The sequence below is a fragment of the Eublepharis macularius genome, chromosome 9 (assembly GCF_028583425.1).
Source record: "Eublepharis macularius isolate TG4126 chromosome 9, MPM_Emac_v1.0, whole genome shotgun sequence".
NCBI lineage: Eukaryota > Metazoa > Chordata > Lepidosauria > Squamata > Eublepharidae > Eublepharis > Eublepharis macularius.
The window spans coordinates 12,921,189-12,941,140 of NC_072798.1; the positions used below are offsets into that span (position 1 = coordinate 12,921,189).

A 19,952-nucleotide genomic window follows, 5' to 3' on the forward strand; every position below is an offset into this window, starting at 1 on the left:
TGTTCTCCCTGAGGGGACACTCACTCAGGTGTGAGCCCCCTCAGGGACAACAATGGCTCAAAGAGGCCTGATAAGGTAAGGTCAGGCCCAGCTAAAAAGGCCCCACCCACCATGTTAACCAGGCAGTGCAGGCGTAGCTGGTTGCCGGAATTGGAGCCGAGAAGGAATTTTTCCCTGTTGCCCCAAATTGGTTGTGGGGGCAGCAGGTTTTTTGCCTTCTCTGCACTGCCTCCATTGTATGCTGTGCCGGCCCCATTGGCTGGCAACTCAGGGCTTTCCTACACATCATACTGTCTCCAGGTTCTCCTCAGAAACAGTATCATGTGTCGCTAAGCCCAGGTGGGTGTTTAGGGCTGCCTCTCAAAATTTTTTAATCTTCATTCAATAAAGTTGAATGATTTAACTGTATATATTTGTGTCGTGTCTTTATTTCGTGTCTGGAAGCCAGTTTCTTCGATAGTATGACTTAGGAACAAATGGTTTTCTGAAGTTTCATTTCATTTAGCCTTCAATCCTTCTATATTCTTGAGGATTTGACTCCAAGATCTTCCAGTGAATTTCATCAAGTTGAAGAACAGAAACCAAGGAATGAAGAGGAAATGGTCCATTTCTCCCTAGTGTGGATAATAATTGGGATGACCTCCTAAATTTTTTTTTTGACAGCAGAAGTTGGATGCAGTAAATTGGACAGACACCACCAACCTATTACATTCAGCTCTTCCTAAAAATAATAAACAGAATTCATTATAATTTAATACTAACTACTATAATTAGTTGTGATTACTTCTAATTATTGTCATGTGGTTGGTGCAAGCTAGCCTGATCTCATCAGATCTCAGAAGCTAAGCAGGATTGGCCTTGTTTTGTATTTGAATGGAAGAACACCAAGGAAGGCCAGGAGGGTTGCTATGGAGACCCAGGCAACGGCCAACCAGCCCCCTCTGAATATCCCTTGCCTTGGAAAACCTGTGGGGCTGCCGTAAGTCAGCTGGGACTTGGCAGCATTTTACACCCACAAATATAACTAACACATTTGTTAATTATAGGTGATACAGTATTATTTTAACCGTAAAGCTATAGGTTCAGTATCGATTGAGATGCGAGCGTAACACCTGCTGGATTGTGACCTCACAATGCAATACTTTCATGCTAGTATTGTTTTCAATGTTTATATCTTGCCCTTTGACACCATAGTACAAAAAAAGTATATCTTAAATATATCTGTTGGATGTCACAATAAATTGCCATCATCCAACTTTAATATAACCTACCCGAGGTAATATTTTTATTTATTTATGCCATTTATAGTCCGCCTTTCTCACTGGCTGCTTCCACACACGTTAGATAATCCACTTTCAATACTCTTTAGTGAACATTTGGAACTGCTTTTCCATGTGTGGAACAAAAAATCCACTTCCTAAGGATTGCGAAAGTGCATTGAAAGTGCATTATTTAACATGTGTGGAAATGGCCCTTGAGACTCAAGGTGGATTACACAGTATGAGATTATACAATCAGTATCACGGATATTTCCATAAACAATGCCATAGAATATATAAACCGATAGGGCTTTATTATTGTCACATCTCAGAACAGGGTGCTTGAAGAAGTATGCCACTTCAAATAGCACCCAGACGTTTTAGCTTCAAAGGGCAAAGGGTTTCCAAATCTATGGTCTCTTAGATTGGGGAGGGGACCAGTGTCAAGGGATGTGTCCCTTCTGTCACACATTCCCAGCAAGAGGGCCTGTGAATCAACTGATAGAGCACACATTATGCATATGAAAGAGGTCCTATTAAAGAATCTCAGCTAGAAAGACCTCTGTCCTGTGGGACTATGAAGAGCACCTGCCCATCAGAACAGACATTTCTGAGCAAGACCACAGGATTTGAGTCCAGTGGCACCTTAGAGACCAACAATATTTTCTCCCTTCTAGGGAACTCTGATTCTTGAAAGCTTATGCTCTTTAAAGTCTTCTTGGTCTCTAAGGGGCCACTGGACTCAAATTCTTCTGTTCTGCTGCAGACCAATGCACCTAAAACTATTCTGAGCAAGAGGAAACAATGATCTAACTATAGAAGACAGCATTGTAAACTCAACCAACACTTCCCCTCTCCGAAATACTACAGTCTGTCTTGTACATTTTTACCCCATCCTCCCTCCAAAGTGCTCAGCAGGGCGCACACTATTCTCCCATCCCCCTTTTATCTTCACAACAGCCTTGAAAGGTAGGCTAGGCAGAGAGACTGTGACTTTCCTAAGATCACCTTGCAAGCTTCTGGAGATAGGACCTCCTGTTTGGGCTGCGTCTCAGAAGCTGGTGTTAGGAACAGCTGTGAATAGGGAACTGAAAGAGATATAAGCTCTCTGCACCCCCCAAACAATCTCGCATGGCCCCAGATCACGTAGCCCTGCACTCACTAGACTTTCCCAAAGATTGTTTGGGGGTGCAATCTTCACTCTTCCTGCCTGCGCATTTCTCCTGGGGGAAGCCCACTTTGGAGCAGATCAACCCTGTGAAGTAGGTTAGGCTGAGAGTGTGTGACTTGGCAGAGGCAACTCTGCTTACACTCCTCTTCCCAAAAGAGGCTTGTGTGAGACTGCCCAAACCAACACGTTAGTTAGTTAGTTGTAAAGTTCAATTAAATGGAGAGCCAAGCTGCAAGACCAGAACGCCTACATTTCCCATCAAAACTTGAGGGAAGCTGACAAGTGTCCAACCTGTGTCAGGCATCACTTGTAGCTTGGCTCTCAGAATAGCTTGCCTTGCAGGGTTGTTGTGAGGGGAAAATGGAGGGAATGATGTATGGTGCTTTGGGTCACCATACATCTGGCGAGATGGAATAGAAGTAAATAATAATGTTTTGTTTTAGGCAACTGAACATGTAAGAAAAATACTGGTTTTTTAATTCCTCTGAAAGTCCAAAGAAAATGAAAGTAAGAATGAAAGTCACCCTTGTCTGATTTCTGGCATCTAGATGTTAAAAGTGCTGTGCTGGTAATTAACAGCCCAAACAACCATTTTCCCACTGACGTGAGAATTACCGGACACTGGATCAGAGCAGGTTCGGATAAGCATTTGATTAAAGCTTACAGTCCCTGACACCTTTCAAGAAGTTAACCAGAAGGAGGTAATTGCAGAAATAAAACTATACTAGTGATCAAAATATGACGTTAAGGCTGTTCCAAACACCAGCTTCTGAGAGGCAGCCCAAACAGGAGGTCCTAGCTCCAGAACCAGTGTTTGGAGGGGCACCAGCAGCTGTCTGGTTGTAGGGGCCAGTCTGGTGAGTGCAGGGCTGTGTGATCTGGGGCCATGAAAGACAGTTTCGGGGTACGGAGGGCTTGTATCTCTTACCCTGCTTTGAAGCTGTTAACTCAAGAACTGGGCTTTGTAGGAGGACCCAGTATATGTCCAATTAGAGGGGAGAGTCCGCTGAATATGGAGGTGTATGATATGTGCTCCTACAGTTTTTATTTTGGGGTACAGAGCTTTTCGACTTCCCCCCATTTTTGTGTTTTGCTCTGCAAATAAGGAGCTAGGAACTGCGAATAAGGAACTGGGAACTGGTCTGTGAATGAGGAGCTAGGAACTGTGAATAAGGAACTGGGAACTGGGAACCAACTTCAGCTTCGTTCTGTAGGCTGCATTCCTGTGCAGGCTTTCTTGGGAGTAAGCTCCACTGAAAAGAGCGAGACTTATTTCTAAGCTGCCTGACTCAGTTCATTTCTTTAGTCGTAATTAGTTTTGGCTGGATTAGACCTGATAAGCATGACTCCCACCTTTTCTCTCCCAGACCCCCCTCCACCTCTCTCTGTATAACAGACTTTCTCCATTTACAAGCAACTCCATCCATCATGTGTACCACAAAGAGCAGCAAACGTTTTAGCTCATCATAAGGGGAATTTTCAGTTCTTAACACTTAAAGAGGATGTCATTATTCTTCTGTTCAAGAGGTCAAAGGGAAAAGAATGGTAGTATTTTTCTAACGTTTTGTGAAGAAGAATTTATTGCTTCGAAGCATACGTTATGGGTTTCTACTTTATAAAACGTACAAATGCAAATTCCTTGGCGAAGTTTGCAGTGCTGCTAAATTAAATAGAAAAAGATCTTTTTATTCCCCTTTTGTTGAAAGAGATTAGCCATTAAAAAGCCAATGACATGCAGTTTAGTGGCTTGTTCACATGTCAGCCCGAACAAAAGATGCAAAGATTCCATCTTCTTGAGCGAGCAGATTCTCAGGTGTGTCGTATTCCAAAATGTTCCCCCTTTTCATCACAATGACCAGGTCTGCAGTCAAGATGGTGTGAACCCGATGCTGAAATTAACACAGATATCCATTACCTTTGTGGGGGTCTAATTATATCATTGTCTATTTATATGATCAGGATCTAGTTCACATAGTTATCGTGGTAAAGAAGGTCGTGCGCCTTACATTACCTATAAGCAGGGCTTTTTTTCAGCTGGAACGTGGTGGAACGGAGTTCCATCACCTCTTGAAAATGGTCACATGGCCGGTGGCCCCACCCTCTGATCCCCAGACAGAGAGGAGTTTAGATTGCCATCTGCGCCAGCAATCTAAACTCCCCTCTGTCTGGAGATCAGGGGGTGGGGCCACCGGCCATGTGACCATTTTCGCCGAGGGCAATTTAAACTTTAAAAAACTCCCCCTTTGTTCCAGCTGACCCAAAGTGATGTCATTGTGTGGTCCTGAGTTCCACCACTGAGTTCCACCACCTCTTTTCCCAGAAAAGAAGCCCTGCCTATAAAAGCACATGCATATGTGATGGTTCAATTTTTGTACCCCCATCTTTATCGGAGGAATGATAATAATGAAAATTGGGCCATCAAGGCTATGAACCTCTGTAGGGAATGGCATCATATGTTCCAAGGATAAGAAGAGCCCCATTGGATCAGACTGAAATTTCATCGAGCCCAGCATCCTATTGCGCAACCACACATCTTTAGGTAGCCCATAAAGATGATTGCGAGAGCACCAGTGTTTCTCCTTTACAACTAATATTCAGAGCTCTGGAGATTCCATTTAGCCGTCATAGCCAATAGATACAGATAGCCATATATAACGCATTGCTACACAGGTAAGTGTATGAACTGGACTTTCAGTCTGCGGTGTTATATCTACAGTGGTGCAATTACATGCAAGCGACCACTTTATGCTGTAATCAATCAGTAATGAAGATGCAGGCAGGAAGGAACCCTTAGATTGCCTTGCATGCTACAGTCTTCATACTTTTTATCAGGGGTCATTTCGTAGAAAAAGAGCTGGAGGAACTCATTAGCATAACCTATTAGCTTATGCCACGCCCCTTGACATCACTGGAAGTGTGTCATTAGCATAACTGATTTGCATATGCCACACCCCCTGACACCACCTATCCTGGCTGTTTTGGACCCAATCCTGGCCATTCAGGGCTGAAATTGGGCCCAAAATGGCAAAAAGGGGCTGAAAATGGCCAAAAAGGGGCCCAAAATGGTTAGGATCGGGCTGCTGCTGAGTGGGAGAGTGATCCACCACCCGTCAGAGGCCTGATCCGGGCTGTTTCGGCCCCAATCCAGGCTGAAATGGGCCCCAAACGGCTGAGAGTCAGGTGGGCGGGGCCACCTGACATGTAACCTCTTTGGGAAACTGCCAGAACTGCGTTCCTGCACATTCCCCCTCGAAATGAGCCCTGCTTTTATTCCCAACAATATGTATTATTTTGGGGTTACTTTTCAGTAGGGATAGAGAGGCATGTATATGTTACGTAACTGGTTCATTCCAATCAAATCGGATCTATTATTAAATTAACATAGTGCTTCTTTAAATCATCCAATTCATTTGCTTTAGAGCAGTGGTTCCCAGTCTTTCATATCTTACATCCCACCAACCACTCCATCAAATATCCTGCGTCCCACCATGATAGAAACAAAAAGAATAACTTTTTATGAGAAGGACATTACAGGCATTCCGTTACTAAATTTATCATTGATAGCATGTTATAAGGACATAAAAACCCACAGAATCATAATGGATAACCCCTGGCTGCTAGGGTTGGCAGAATGTAGCACATTACAGACACTTGATGGTGGCTAGATGGACATGGGAATTAAGAGAAACATGAATTGTCCAAAATTACTGTTAGCATGTCAAAAGGTCATCGATGGACAATCGGGCAGGTGGGGTAGGCAGGAGGTGGCCCACTTGCAGGTGGGCATGGGGAATTGAGGGAGAGTGAATTTTTAATCATTCTTATGAAACCCTCGTGTCCCACCTAAATTATTTCTGCGTCCCACTAGTGGCTCATGTATCAGCAGTTGAGAACCACTGCTTTAAAGAACACTGGTTTAAGAGGGCACAATGTGCAGCCTAAAAATATTGTGTTTTCACTCTCACAGTGTAATCTGCCTTGGATCTCCATGAGAAAGGTGGGTTATAAATAACAACAACGATAACAGTAGAAGGCTCGGGTTCTTGATTGGCTGATTCACACATGTCAGGGTTTTTTTTACGGTACGATTTGGATATTTTAACTGTTTGCTTGAACTTGTTGAAATGTGCGTTGAAAATAGGGAGGTATCACATTGGCTGCATCTGATACTCTATGCCCATTGGAATGAGGATGTCTCATTAGGCATTAATTCTTCCCCGAATTCTTCCCGTTTCTTCACAGTAACACGGGCAATGACATCATCCCAAGGGAAGCAGTAAAGGAAATATAAATGGGGGTCAACTATAGATTAACTCCTTTCAGTCTTAATCTCACTCCATGCTGTCCGAAGCTATTACAAGTAGAGGTAATATACAACCATGTTTCCTTGCAGTAAAGAGGTACCATAATTCCCAGTATGTTAGCTGCAGCAGAATCCCTGATGTATCACTGCAGCCTGCTAGCTCTTACTAACTGAGCATAGAGGAAGGTAGGATGCCGAGTACCGGACTAACAGGGCTATTACACTGTTGCGAAAATATGTAAGAAAATATGTGTCTCCAATCTCGATCCAAAAAGCTTGTGAAACATTCCTCCAGAATGTCACATTGCCTAAGGCACCAGGTACCACGGGTGGCCATGCTTGAAGGAAGAAGAAAAGCCGATAGAGCTAAAGGCAGCAATACCAGAAGCAAGAGTCTTGGGCAGACAGTATCTACTTGTTGGTCTTCACCAAAGTGGTGAATAAGCCGTCCTTTTTGAGGAGCAAATTGGCAGGACTGTCGTACTCAACAAGGCTTCCGTCCGAAAGGACCAAGACAATGGCGGCATCCAGGATTTGAGAGACTCGGTGCTGAAGTCCAGAAAAGGTGGGAAGGGGAAGAAGGAAAGAAGAAGGAAAGAAAGGTCAGAAGAAGAGGCACACAATGCCAAGAGAGCACCAAGCGAGGAACAAGAAATCTGAATATAAATAGATACATACAGAGGAAAGAACTAAAAAGCGTTAACAGAGCCAAGCGCAGTAATCTATATAAAGCCAAGAAAGCAGTATTTACGCATTCCCGTAATTCCTTCCTCAGGTTTACTAGATGTATCTAGATGTGAACTAGACTTTCTGTCTGCCCGGTTATATCCACCGTGGTGCCCGTCCCATTATTTCCATGCATTAGCAACTTATTTTGCAGAATGCTTCAGATGCTATGGTCTGTTTCAAACATTACACAATGGTATGGCTCTTCCAGATGATGGTCCTACATATGGGCCAATATCTATGGGCCAAACTACAAGTGATGAATGACACGGGTTGGACACTTGTCAGTTTTCCTCAAGTTTTGGCGGGAAATGTAGGCAGCTTGGCGGAATGTTGGACAAGTGACAGTTGAAATGTCCATTGGACAGCAGTTGGAGAGCCAAGCTGCAAGACCAGGACGCCTACATTTCCCACCAAAACTTGAGGGAAGCTGACAAGTGTCCAACCTGTGTCATTCGTCACTTGTAGCTTGGCCCTGAGTATCCATTCTCTGGGGAGCTGCAACAAACCTGAGATTGTCAGCATATGCAAAAATTTGCATGGTCTCAGCATAATCATGAATGATGATCTGTTCCCAGGATCTTTAGAGTTTCCTACGTGGAAGAGAATTCTTTGTTGGGGAAGTATGACTAAAACGGATGCCGTTTCCCTTAGACCTGTTATCCTCTATAAAACACGTTCAATATCAACTGGGACAGTGGGGAAAGAGAACCGCATACTTACAGCGATTATTACAACTGTGCGATCGGCAAAGGCAGTCATCACAACCTTCTGCAGAATATTTTCCTAGCAAAGAAGGGATACAAGAGTTACTTACTGGAATAGCCTAAACTACCCTGCTTTCTTCAGCTATTTAAAGAGAAAGGTCAATGGATGAGAGAGTGCTCCTATGGGTCACTGTGTGCATTAATGAGGCTTGACTCAGGTAGAATCAAGAGAGTTGTTGAAGAAGACAAAATCCCAGTGATAATAAGCACCTGGAAAGCACTTTCTGTATTCATCTTATTAGAATTCTTATAACAACCCTGCAAGGTAGGTCAATATCAGCCCTATGCTACAGAACCAGAGGACTCCTGGATCATAGTTCATTTCTTTAACTATTTCCTGAATTGTCCTTGGCAAACTGCTCAGGGGCTGGATCCTATCCTCAACCTTTATATATATCCAGGGCTCATTTCGTAGAAAAAGAGCTGGAGGAACTCATTAGCATAACTCATTAGCATATGCCATGCCCCTTGACATCACCGAAGTGTGTCATTAGCACAACCAATTTGCATATGCCACACCCCCTGACATCACCTGTCCTGGCTGTTTTGGACCCAGTTCTGGCCATTCAGGGCCAATATTGGGCCCAAAATGGCAAAAAGGGGCTGAAAATGGCAGAAAAGGGGCCCAAAATGGTCAGGATTGGGCCACTACTGAGTGGGAGAATGATCCACCACCCGTCAGAGGCCTGATCCAGGCTGTTTCGGCCCCAATCCAGGCTGAAATGGGCCCAAAATGACCAAGAGTCAGGTGGGCCACCTGACATGTGACCTCTTTGGGGAACTGCTAGAACTGCGTTCCTGCGCGTTCCCCCTCGAAATGAGCCCTGTATATCTTCTCACTCACTGGCACAATCATGGCAGTCATGAAACGACAGGGATGCCCCCAAGGACTCATTGATAACACTTCATTTCACTCTTTGGCTTGAATTTTAAAGCCACATTCTGCATTTCTTTACTTCTTGAACTTAGGATGGGAAAAATCGTGCACTGTGCTGTCCCCAGATTATATTTTGGAATTAGATTTTAGGGAAAATATAATTCTGACATGAAAACCTTGCTGCCTACGAACAAGTCCAATGGGCAAAAGCCGCAAGATACTCACTGTGGCCATGTCGATGGATGCCGTGGCTTCGTCCATGATGAGGATGCTGCTCTTACGGACGAAGGCTCTGGCCAGGCAGAAGAGCTGCCGCTGGCCTACGCTGAAATTCTCTCCTCCTTCAGTGACCACAGCATCTGGACAGAGTTGAAGTCAAGAATCTTTCTTAAAGCACTTGCTGAAACTACCTAAGAAATCCCATTGAACCCACGGTAGACCACAGCTGTAATCTTTATCTTCCTGTCCAGAGAGGTCCTAATAATTAACTATCAATAACAACAACATTTGATTTATATCCCGCCCTTCAGGACAACTTAATGCCCACTCAAAGCGGTTTACAAAGTATGTTATTATTACGCCCACGACAACAAACACCCTGTGAGGTGGGTGGAGCTGAGAGAGCTCTGAGAGAGCTGTGACTAACCTGTGGTCACCCAGCTGGCTTCAAGTGGAGGAGTGGGGAATCAAACCCGGTTCTCCAGATTAGAGTCCTGCTGCTCTTAACCACTCCACCAGACTGGCTCTCAGTAAGGTTGCCAGGTGTCTGTGTTTCCTCCAGACAGTGCGTTTTTTTCTGGGCTTCGTTTAATGAACATGAGCAGGGGGCACCAAATAACAGCCAGAAAGAAAAGCAGAGCTGCACCAAGCCCAAGAGACAATTGGTGCAGAGGGGAAATTAATCTGAGTTCGCTCTGAGAGCCTTGTGCATTTCACATGTGCTTCATCAAGGGGAAATCCTATTCTGGACACTTCACCCAGCAACAGTTTGAGCCATTTTAAAACTATCTCAAATACTCTTAATATAAAGACTACCAAATGTTTCCCTTTGCTGCCAGTCATCGAAAAGAACTGCACTTTTCATCTGAGTGACATCTGGCTTTCGCTGGCCTTTATGTTTCCATTAAATGGGATGGATTTTGTTGTTGTTGTTTTGAATTTGGCATGGGCCAATTCAGCTGCTTATAATTTTTTTTGTAACCTCCAGTAGCCAAGCAATTCCTTCACATGCTGGATGCTGGTTTTTAATGTAGCATGTTGGTAGAGCAAAATAAAATATACACACCTAGACCTCCGTGCAATGACTTTACCATGTTCTTCAGCTGAGCAATCTCCAGAGCTTCCCAAAGTGTATCGTCTGTACATTTGCACTCTGGATCCAGATTAAAGCTAAGGGAAAAGACATTTGTGAATGCTCAGCCATTGCTATTAAACATATGTCCTTGTAGGCCTTTTTGGTATGGCATGTCCGGGGTCTGAGGCCTAGGCCCCGGACCTACGGGGGATGGGAGACAGCTACTCAGCCACCCCAACAGACACCCAGGTCCAGAATGTGCCAGCAACAGAGGGAGGGAACGAAGCACCCAAGCCTCAGATGGGGCAAGTGGAAATCAGCTAGCCCCACCCTCCAGTGGGAGGCTAGGAGCCCAGGCAGGGAGAGTGAGGACAACCCACCCACATCCCCAGTGACCCCTGCTCCATGCCCAGAGGATGGCAAAACACCGTCAGGAGCCTCAGACAAACTGGCCTGGGAAAATTGCTTTCTGACCCCAAAGTGGCAAGCAGCACTACCCCGGGTGTGTAAGAAAGGGCCACAAGAACTAAGCACTGGTGCAACCCCTTCTGCCCTCCCCCTCACGATCTGCTTAGATTCACAGATTCAGCATTACTGTCAAATGGCCATCTAGCCTCTGCTTAAAAACCTCCAAAGAAGGAGAGCCCACCACCTCCTGAGGAAGCCTGTTCCACTGAGGGACTTCTCTAACTGTCGGGAAGTTCTTCCTAATGTTTAGCTGAAAGCTCTTTCGATTTAATTTCAACCTATTGGTTCTGGTCTGACTTTCTGGGGCAGCGGAAAACAACTCTGCACCATCCTCTCTATGACAGCCCTTCAAGTACTCGAAGATGGTTATCATATCACCTCTCGGTCGTCTCCTCTCCAGGCTAAATATTCTGAGCTCCTTCAACCTTTCCTCATAGGACTTGATCTCCAGACCCCCCACCATCTTCATTGCCCTCCTCTGGACATGTTCCCTCTTGTCCAGGGCTTTTTTTCTGGGAAAAGAGGTGGTGGAACTCAGTGGGTTGCCCTCAGAGAAAATGGTCACATGTCTGGTGGCCCCGCCCCCTGATCTCCAGACAGAGGGGAGTTTAGATTGGCCTCCACACTGCTGGTGTGGAGGGCAATCTCAACTCCCCTCTGTCTGGAGATCAGGGGGCGGGGCCACCAGCCATGTGACCATTTTCAAGAGGTTCCGGAACTCCATTTCACTGCGTTCCTGCTGAAAAAAAGCCCTGCTCTTGTCTATATCCTTCTTAAATTGCGGTGCCCAAAACTGAACACAATACTCTAGGTGAGGTCTAACCAGAGCAGAGTACATTAGTTAGGAACAGGCATCCAGATGGAAACAGATTCTGTCCTAAGAGAGATCTTGGAATGAGTGATCGGTATGCATGCTCCCATTCTGCCCTTTCACTGCACTCCCATTCCATTGGAAGATGATGGATAGCAGAGACTTCCCATGTAACTGAATGCACTTCTCCATTCCTGCTTCTTTCCTGGTGTATGTTTCTGCTCTCACCATTCCTCTAATTCAGGTTAAGGGCAAAGAAATACACTGCACTATATAGGTGCCACTGTTTCCTCATTGGGCGTTTCTAGTTGAAGGATATGCTAGTTATTAGGCATGCTTGTGCAAGACTCCATTTTCTTCTCTTTTCCTCCACTGGAGACACAGGGCCAGCTTTTCTGTGATAATCAGGCAGGACCAAGAAGCAGAGATTTCTAGATATTTACACCTTCATTTCCTGAAGCTGAGAGTAATACCTAAACCAACAGCTCCTTTAGCCTGAGAGAAAGGTGGTATGAGGAAGGCCAGTGTGGTGTAGTGGTTAAAGGCTAGGATCTGGGAGATTCAGATTCAAATCCACTCTTCCCAGGAATCTTGCTGGCTGACCTCGGACCAGTCATGTACGCTTAGCCTAACCCACCTCACAAGGTTGTTTTAAGGATAAAATGGAGGAGAGGAGAGTGACCTAAGCCGCTGTGGGTCCTATTGGGGAGCCAGTTCGTTGTAGTAGTTAAGAGCACGGGATTCCCCACTCCTCGTGTTGAGGCCAGTTGGGTGACCTTGGGTCAGTCACAGCTTCTAGGAGCTCTCTCAGCCCCACCTACCTCACAGGGTGTTTTGTTGTGGGGATAATAATGACATACTTTGTAAACTGCTTTGAGCAGGCGTTAAGTTGTCCTGAAGGGTGGTGTATAAATTGAATGTTGTTGTTGTTATTATTATTATTAAGGTGGGGTATGCTGGTGGTGGGAAGTGCCGTTAAGCCACAGCTAACCTAAAGCGACCCCTGCTGAAGTTTTCAAAGTAAGAGAGTAACAGAGGTGGGTTTCCATTGCCTGCCTCTGCAACCCTCATCTTTGTTGGAGGTCTCCCATCCAATTACTAACCAAGACCAACCCTTCTTAGCTTCCGAGATCTGACAAGCACTTGCCTGGGCTATCCAGGTTAGGACAATGGGGCCCATTTCCCAGTTGGTTCTCAAATTCACACTAAGGCTGCCTGAATAGAATTTATTTAAGGTGTGGTATCTGAGATCTTTCATTCATAGCGTCACCATAGGTCGGAGGTGACTTGATAGCACATACACACACACATATTAATGCCGTAAATAAATTCCACTCAGGCAGCCTTAGTGTGAATGAATTAATGAATGAATGGATGAATGAATGGATGAATGAATGAATGGACTCTCCAGACCCAAGTCTGATCATTTAACCACTACACCACACTGGCTCATGATAGAGAAACCCCATCTAGTGATGGTAACCTAATCCATACTAATACATCACCAACCAGCATCTGGATTCTGTTTTCACTCATTCTCTTATTGCCTCTTGACTACAGCAGCAAAGAACTGGCCGAGAATGGAGACAGCTACTTCACATGGGTTATATTGAGCCTTCAGAACCAGTCCTTACCGAATGGAACCGCTGAACAATATTGGGTCTTGAAGGATTATAGACAGCCTGGAGCGCAGCATATGGAGGGGCAGCTTTGAAATGTCAATCCCATCAATAACTATCTTCCCTGTTTGGAATGACAAAAAAAAGTGGGTGAAATTCAGAATGAAACAGGTGGCGTTTTCGTGTCCTGATAAGAAACAGACAAAAAGGTGGACAGCAGCAGGGATAAACTATCTGAGATGTCAGTTTAGACTGGGCCATAGATTTACATAAAGGCTTCACAGAATTGCCAGAAGGGTGTTTGTCTATGTTTGCAAAATAAAGCAGAAGTCCAGTAGCACCTTAAATATCTTCCGGTACGAGCTTTCATGAGTCTATGAAAATGATTGCTGGAATGTATTTATTACATTTATACCCCAGCTTCCTCCACAATGGGAACCCAAAGTGGCTTACATTTTCCTCTCCTCCATTTATCCTCACAGATACCCTGAGAGGTAGGTTAAGCTGAAAGAGTATGTCTGGTCCAAGCTCCTCGAGCAAGGTTCCATGCAGAGTGGGGATTCAAACCTGGGTCTCCCAGACCTTAATCCGACACTTAACTACTACACCATACTGACCTTCCAGGAATAAATTATATTAGTCTTTAAGACACAGTTGGACTTCTGTTTTATCTTATTACAATATCGGCCATCTTATTTCCAGTCTCTTCTCTAATAATCCCTTGCACAGGACAATTCTAGAACAAGCAAAACAAAACATCTGACGAAGAGAGCTGTGGCTCTCGAAAGCTTATGCTACAATAAAGTTGGTTAGTCTTAAAGGTGCTACTGGACTCTTTGCTATTTTGCTACTGCAGACTAACACCGCTAACTCCTCTGGATCCAAAGCAAAATAAAACCCAAACGCTTAATAAAGATTAGCAGCAGTCAAAGCCATGTGTTGCCTCCGAATCCAGGTTTTTGCACAGCCAGATGATCCAACACAGAACAAAACGGAATTATTGACCGATGCCCCCACTTGGTTGTCTCTCCCCTTCTGTTTTCTGCTTCCCATAAAGGAAATATTTTGATTCTGCGGTGCATGATTAATGAAGGTACTGAAGCAGAGAGAGAGCAGCAGAGAATGTAGCTGTCATTATTGGAGGCTGATTCAACCCTGGAACAGTATCTGGTTTCTTGCCTATTTCACCTCTTCATTTGAGCTCACAGGCTGGCGTAAGCCTGGAGCTGCAGGAAGAGACAAAGTGGAAGCCTGAAAGAAAATAAATGTTCAGCCACCCTTGTCTTATAAATGAGTTTGTATGATAGAAATGCCAGGTAGGATCCGGGAAATAAGGGCCGATTCCAGATGACTAACCTTAAGGCGTTTCATGCCGCCCTCTTCCGGATCGCGACGGGGAAAATGCGAAATATCGCGTTTCCTCGCGCGAGTTTTGCGCGTCGTCGCGCAAAACTCGCGCGAGGAAACGCGATATTTCGCATTTTCCCCGTCGCGATCCGGAAGAGGGCGGCATGAAACGCCTTAAGGTTAGTCATCTGGAATCGGCCAAGGTTGAATTAATCTTCCCTTTTCACCTCTTTCTTGGTTATCTACATTGCCACTGAGAGCGTTTTTATCCTTGTTATTGCTGGTAATCCTGATTTGTCTGGGTCACTTGCACCATATTTACACCATTTATACTCAATAGATTTTAAAAAAAAATCTTACAAATATACGTAATTGAAAAATGTTGATTCAAGACAATCATGAGAAAAGTAAGAATCCCGGGTTCCATTTGCACAAGGGAGAAGCAAAACTGAAACAGGGAATTTTGAGAGGAAACTGGGGGGGAGGGGGGATTTTAAAAATTCGGTACCAGTAAGTGAAAATAGGTAGCCTTTCTAAAATTAGACTTGCAAAAAGAGAAAAAAAGAGAAGTTTATCAAACTTTTGAAGGTCCACCACATGTGGTTGTGTTCAGATTGGTGAGTCTCAAGTTATGCGGGGCTGACCTAAGCATGAACTATTTGTGGTTCCTTCCTTACCATCAAATATGTCCACCATTCTGAAGAAAGCCAAGGATAACGATGATTTCCCACTGCCGGTGCGACCACAGATGCCAACCTGGGAGAGAAGGTTCATTATAGCTTATTCCTTTGGGTTGAGGGAAACCCAATGGGGAGATTTCAAAACTCATTTAACTCTCCAAGGTCTCCAGGGTTTCAAGTAGACATGGGCATGAACAGCATTACGAACAGAAAAAAACCCATGAACAGCCTAATCTGCTGTTCTCGAACAAGCTGTTCATGAGGCCCCATCCTAAACAAACAGGTGGTCCTGAAGGCAGCTGTTGGGCAAGCCAGACAGTCTGGCACCTGCTGCAATCAATCCCCCTGGCAACCAGAGGCAAGGAGGGACTGTGGGAACTCCTTGTGGCTTTCCTTCTGGCTTTAACCCCTCAAAGTAGCTTCCACCAGAGAGTCCCATTTTTGCCACTGAGAACAAAAAATAACAACAAAGGGAAGGACCCATCGATCATGCCTTTCCTGGGGTGCAATCTCTCTGAAACTTGGGGAGTCTTCAGAGGACAGTGAGGACTATGTCCCCTGCAAATTTGGTGGGTATTGGACTTTGGGAAGGTCAGTTTGTGGGGTGTTTAAAGGGCCCTTTCACATGGCAGGAAGGGCACGTGGCAGGAAAGGGCCCTTTCAACTATCAGCTGGCAGGTGGCAGGGGGGAATCCTCCCTGCTGCCTGCCAGCTGATAGTTTAAAGGGATCTTTAAAGGGCCAGGTAAGTGGGTTTGAGGGGAGGGGGTGCTAAGTGGGGGTGGGGTTATGGCCCCCCCAAAACAACAAACAATGAACATGTCCGGGAACAGTTCATGTTCATCCATGTTCATTGTTCGTTGTTCGTGCAAACGACGAACAGGGTGTTCGGGTTTTTTTTCCCGTTCGTGCCCATGTCTAGTTTCAAGTAGAGGTGTTTCCCATCACCTGCTAGTATTCCCTGATCCATTTAACAGGAGATACCAACAAACTAAACCTAGGATTCTGCATGCAAAGCAGATGCTCTTCCACTGAGCCATGGCCTCTTCCTTACATTGTATCAGACCATTGGTCTATCAAGTTCAGTATTGTCTACTCTGATTGGCAACGGCTCACCAGGGACTCAGGTGAAGGTCTTTCATATCACCTCCTTCTCCACCACACTGGCACTTAGAAAGGATGAACTGCAAGCAAACCCATGCTCTTTAATGAGCCAAGTAACCTGGTTCACAGAGCATACTGGGTGTTCTCAGGTAAATAAGATTCTCTCTTTTCTATGGTTGGCAAAAGCACAACCGAGCACTACTGTGCAGGCCCAAAGCTGCTCGACACAGAACTGTGCTTGCAACCAACTTCATCATGGAACATCAAGGGGAACTGAGGGAACTGCAATAATTCTTCACTTTCTTTGATAAAAGGGACTTTTAGGCAGGTAGCTGAGTTGGTCTGCAGTAGAAGAGCAAGATTCAAGTCCAGAAGCACCTTAAAAACCAACAAGATTTCCAAGGTATAAACTGATACCCTGGAAAGCTTATACCCTGGAAATCTTGTTGGTCTTTAAGGTGCTACTGGACTCGAATCTTGCTGATAAAAGCGAGTATATGACAGGAGTTGTGTAACCTTCTGGCCAGGTTTGATGTAAGCTTTGACGTGCTTGAGGACTGGCTTGAGGTTGTTTTCATAACGGACACACAGATTTTCAATCTTGATTTCCCCTTCTTGTGGCCAGTCTTTGGGGACTTGAGAAACGTCTGGAAAATGGCAAATAAGATAAACATGAAATATTTTCAAGTTACATCCACCTTATCAGTTATCATGCAATAATTGAAAAATCAGCAGAAAAAGCACAAAAACAACAAAAACGAAGTCACCATAAATGAAAAGGGCCAGCAGCAGAAGTCTGAATTATGTAAGGCCAAAGCCAGTCAACCATATAAATGTCTGGGGAAACAGCAAAATTTTGGACTGTCGTTGGAAAGTTCAGAGGCTTGTCCCCAGGTGAAGGATTATGAGGGCATTCACAGAAAAGGTGCCACAACAAAAATGTCCTTCCCTTTGTGAGCGTCCATCTTACTTTAGATGGAGAAACTCCTGAGATTTTTAACTTTTCCTCAAGAAAATAATCCCTCTAGATGATCATATCAGCTAGGCTTAAACTCTGCTTCCCAACTTTCAGTTTTCTAAGTATAGAGAGATTAATTTTAAAAACCTGGAAAAGAGACCACCTCTGGTCTTTGTTTACACTAGGCCTTAGTCAATATGACCATATTCTGGAAGATGAAAAAGTAGGACAGAAAACATGCAATGGATCCTGCCATCATACCCATGCTGCCTTCATAGTTTTCAGACTCCATGTTGAGAAAACTGTTCACTTTTTTCACCGCACCCATTTGTACTTCCAGGTCTGCCAAGTTTCTCACCACCCAGTTTAAGTAGTTTGTGATCTGAAATATAACAGGAGAATAGGGAAAGGACGTAGACTGTGTTGTCAGACTGTGTTGTCTCTCATGACAAGAGACGGCAGAAGAGAAATAGGTAGGTAGGTAGGTAGGTAGGTAGGAAGGAAGGAAGGAAGGAAGGAAGGAAGGAACATTTATATTTCCTAAATCCAGAACCACGACAGAGCAAAGAGGGAACATGGGGCAGACCCAGAAAAGATGGAATCAAGCAGGAGATCATGTGAAAAGATGAGGTGTCAAGAAAGGAACACACTGATGCCTACGAAAAATATCCAAAATATTGTCGAAGGCTTTCACGGCTGGAGAACTATGGTTGTTGTGGGTTTTCCAGGCTGTATTGCCATGATCTTGGCATTGTAGTTCCTGACGTTTTGCCAGCAGCTGTGGCTGGCATCTTCAGAGGTGTAGCACCTCTGAAGATGCCAGCCACAGCTGCTGGCGAAACGTCAGGAACTACAATGCCAAGACCACGGCAATACAGCCCGGAAAACCCACAACAATCATCAATATCCAAAATACTTGCATTGGCGAAACAAAGACAAAAGAGGAACCTCACTTGCCAATCAATAGACCGTCCCTCTCTTATCACAGAATTGCTGCCTCTTCCCTCTCACTTGATGCATGACACACTTTATGAACAAGCCTATTTGTTGACATGTGGAACAAGCAGCGATATCAGGTTCTATATAGTTGCAGCCTCAACAGTGTACGTTGCCTTTTCTAGTACTTTGCCTTCAAGAGAGTTTGATTCCCAACTGTATAACATCCTGACCTACAGGAAATCATATCAGTGTCTGTCTTTCAAAGAAAGAAAGAGAGAGAGAGAAGGAAAAGAGAGAGGTACAGAAGAGGGGACACATCTTTCTTCCCCTCTTCCCCTTTCTTGCAATTTTGAGTCCCTCAACCCACAGACTAGCTTTTCCACCCCAGGCTTTTGCTTTAGATGAACTGCTGTAGCACAGTGGTTCAGTGGATCGGCTGCAAATCAGCACTCTACTGGTTCGAATCCCACTACTGCCATGAGCTCAGTAGGTGGCTTTGGGTAAGTCGCCACTCTCAGTCCCAGCTCCCCAACTGTATTGTGGGGATAATAATAACAGTGACTTGTTCACCGCTCTGGGTGAGGCACTAATTTGCCTAGAAGAGCGGTATATAAGCACAATTGTTGTTGTTGTTGCATCATTTTCCCTTTCCCTACACTCTGTACCATTTGCTGGTCATTGCTCTCTCAGTTTTTCTTTGAGTTTTCCTATTTTTTTCAGACTATTTAACAAGACATGAAAGAAACCTGAAGAACAATTGGGACAGCAATGATTGGCAAACAGTACTGTGTGCAAGGAGTTTGTGGGGCGGGGGGGGGGGGGTTGACAATGCAGTTAAGAAGCCGAGCTGCAGCAATAACCTAGAGTGGAAAAGTCCTCCATTACCAGTTCTGCTACTTCCCCTGTCCAGCAGAACCAGGGAGGGAGATAGGCAGATAGGAGTAAAGGCAAATTTTATTATTTATCCATTCATGTGCTTAAAATTTCCCAGCCGACTTTTAAACTGACATTAGCCCTCTCTGAAGCATCTTGTGACAACATAGCAACGTAATATTTCAGATATTCAAAGTGAGTCTCATGTCGAGTCTGAGAAGGCTAAAGATCGCTATATAGGAATACACAGTATGCTGAAATTTCAGTAAGTGCTGCAGGCTTTTTTTTACGGGGAGCATTCAGGGCCTGGGAATCTTTGTGACTTTGCATGTTTTTTTTTTAATTGGCTCATAAACTTTGAAGCCACTCCAAGTTGTTCCAAACTCCCTCGATCCTGGCTTGAATCCATAACTTGCAAGATTGTTTCTTCTAATCTTGAGAAAGCTGGGAAGAGAACTACGACTTTCAAGGTTCCCAACATGGAATGCTACAGCACAAGACCTATCAAAATAAATGCCCTTGTGCAGATCTTCTTCAATTCTATGGAGCCTATGTTAGGGAACTTCTTGATGGATTAAACCCAAAAGCTATGCTTTTGTACTTACTGTCAAGGCATAGAGAAGACCCAAACCCATGAGTCCGGAAGTAGGACCTTCAGCAATGGAGGCCACCGCCGCAGTGAGGACAATGAACGCACCCAGATAGTCCTGAGAAGAGGAAGGAAATACATTGAATAAAGGGAAACTGTGCTATAGAG

At 44.6% G+C, this 19,952-nt stretch overlaps 1 protein-coding gene across 1 annotated transcript in view; it reads right to left on the reverse strand.

Moving 5' to 3' along the window:
- Positions 1–4,010: 4,010 nt before the first annotated feature.
- ABCC9 (ATP binding cassette subfamily C member 9) overlaps positions 4,011–19,952 on the reverse strand; it is a 93,530-nt gene continuing 77,588 nt past the window's right edge. Inside the window, exons 31-39 of the mRNA XM_054988299.1 lie at positions 19,801–19,902; positions 17,645–17,765; positions 16,942–17,072; positions 15,320–15,398; positions 13,311–13,419; positions 10,389–10,492; positions 9,329–9,462; positions 8,183–8,245; positions 4,011–4,319 (exon numbers count right to left, since the gene is read on the reverse strand). Coding sequence (XP_054844274.1) covers positions 4,182–4,319; positions 8,183–8,245; positions 9,329–9,462; positions 10,389–10,492; positions 13,311–13,419; positions 15,320–15,398; positions 16,942–17,072; positions 17,645–17,765; positions 19,801–19,902 — 981 coding nt within the window. The 3' untranslated portion in view covers positions 4,011–4,181. The remainder of the gene's footprint in view (positions 4,320–8,182; positions 8,246–9,328; positions 9,463–10,388; positions 10,493–13,310; positions 13,420–15,319; positions 15,399–16,941; positions 17,073–17,644; positions 17,766–19,800; positions 19,903–19,952) is intronic.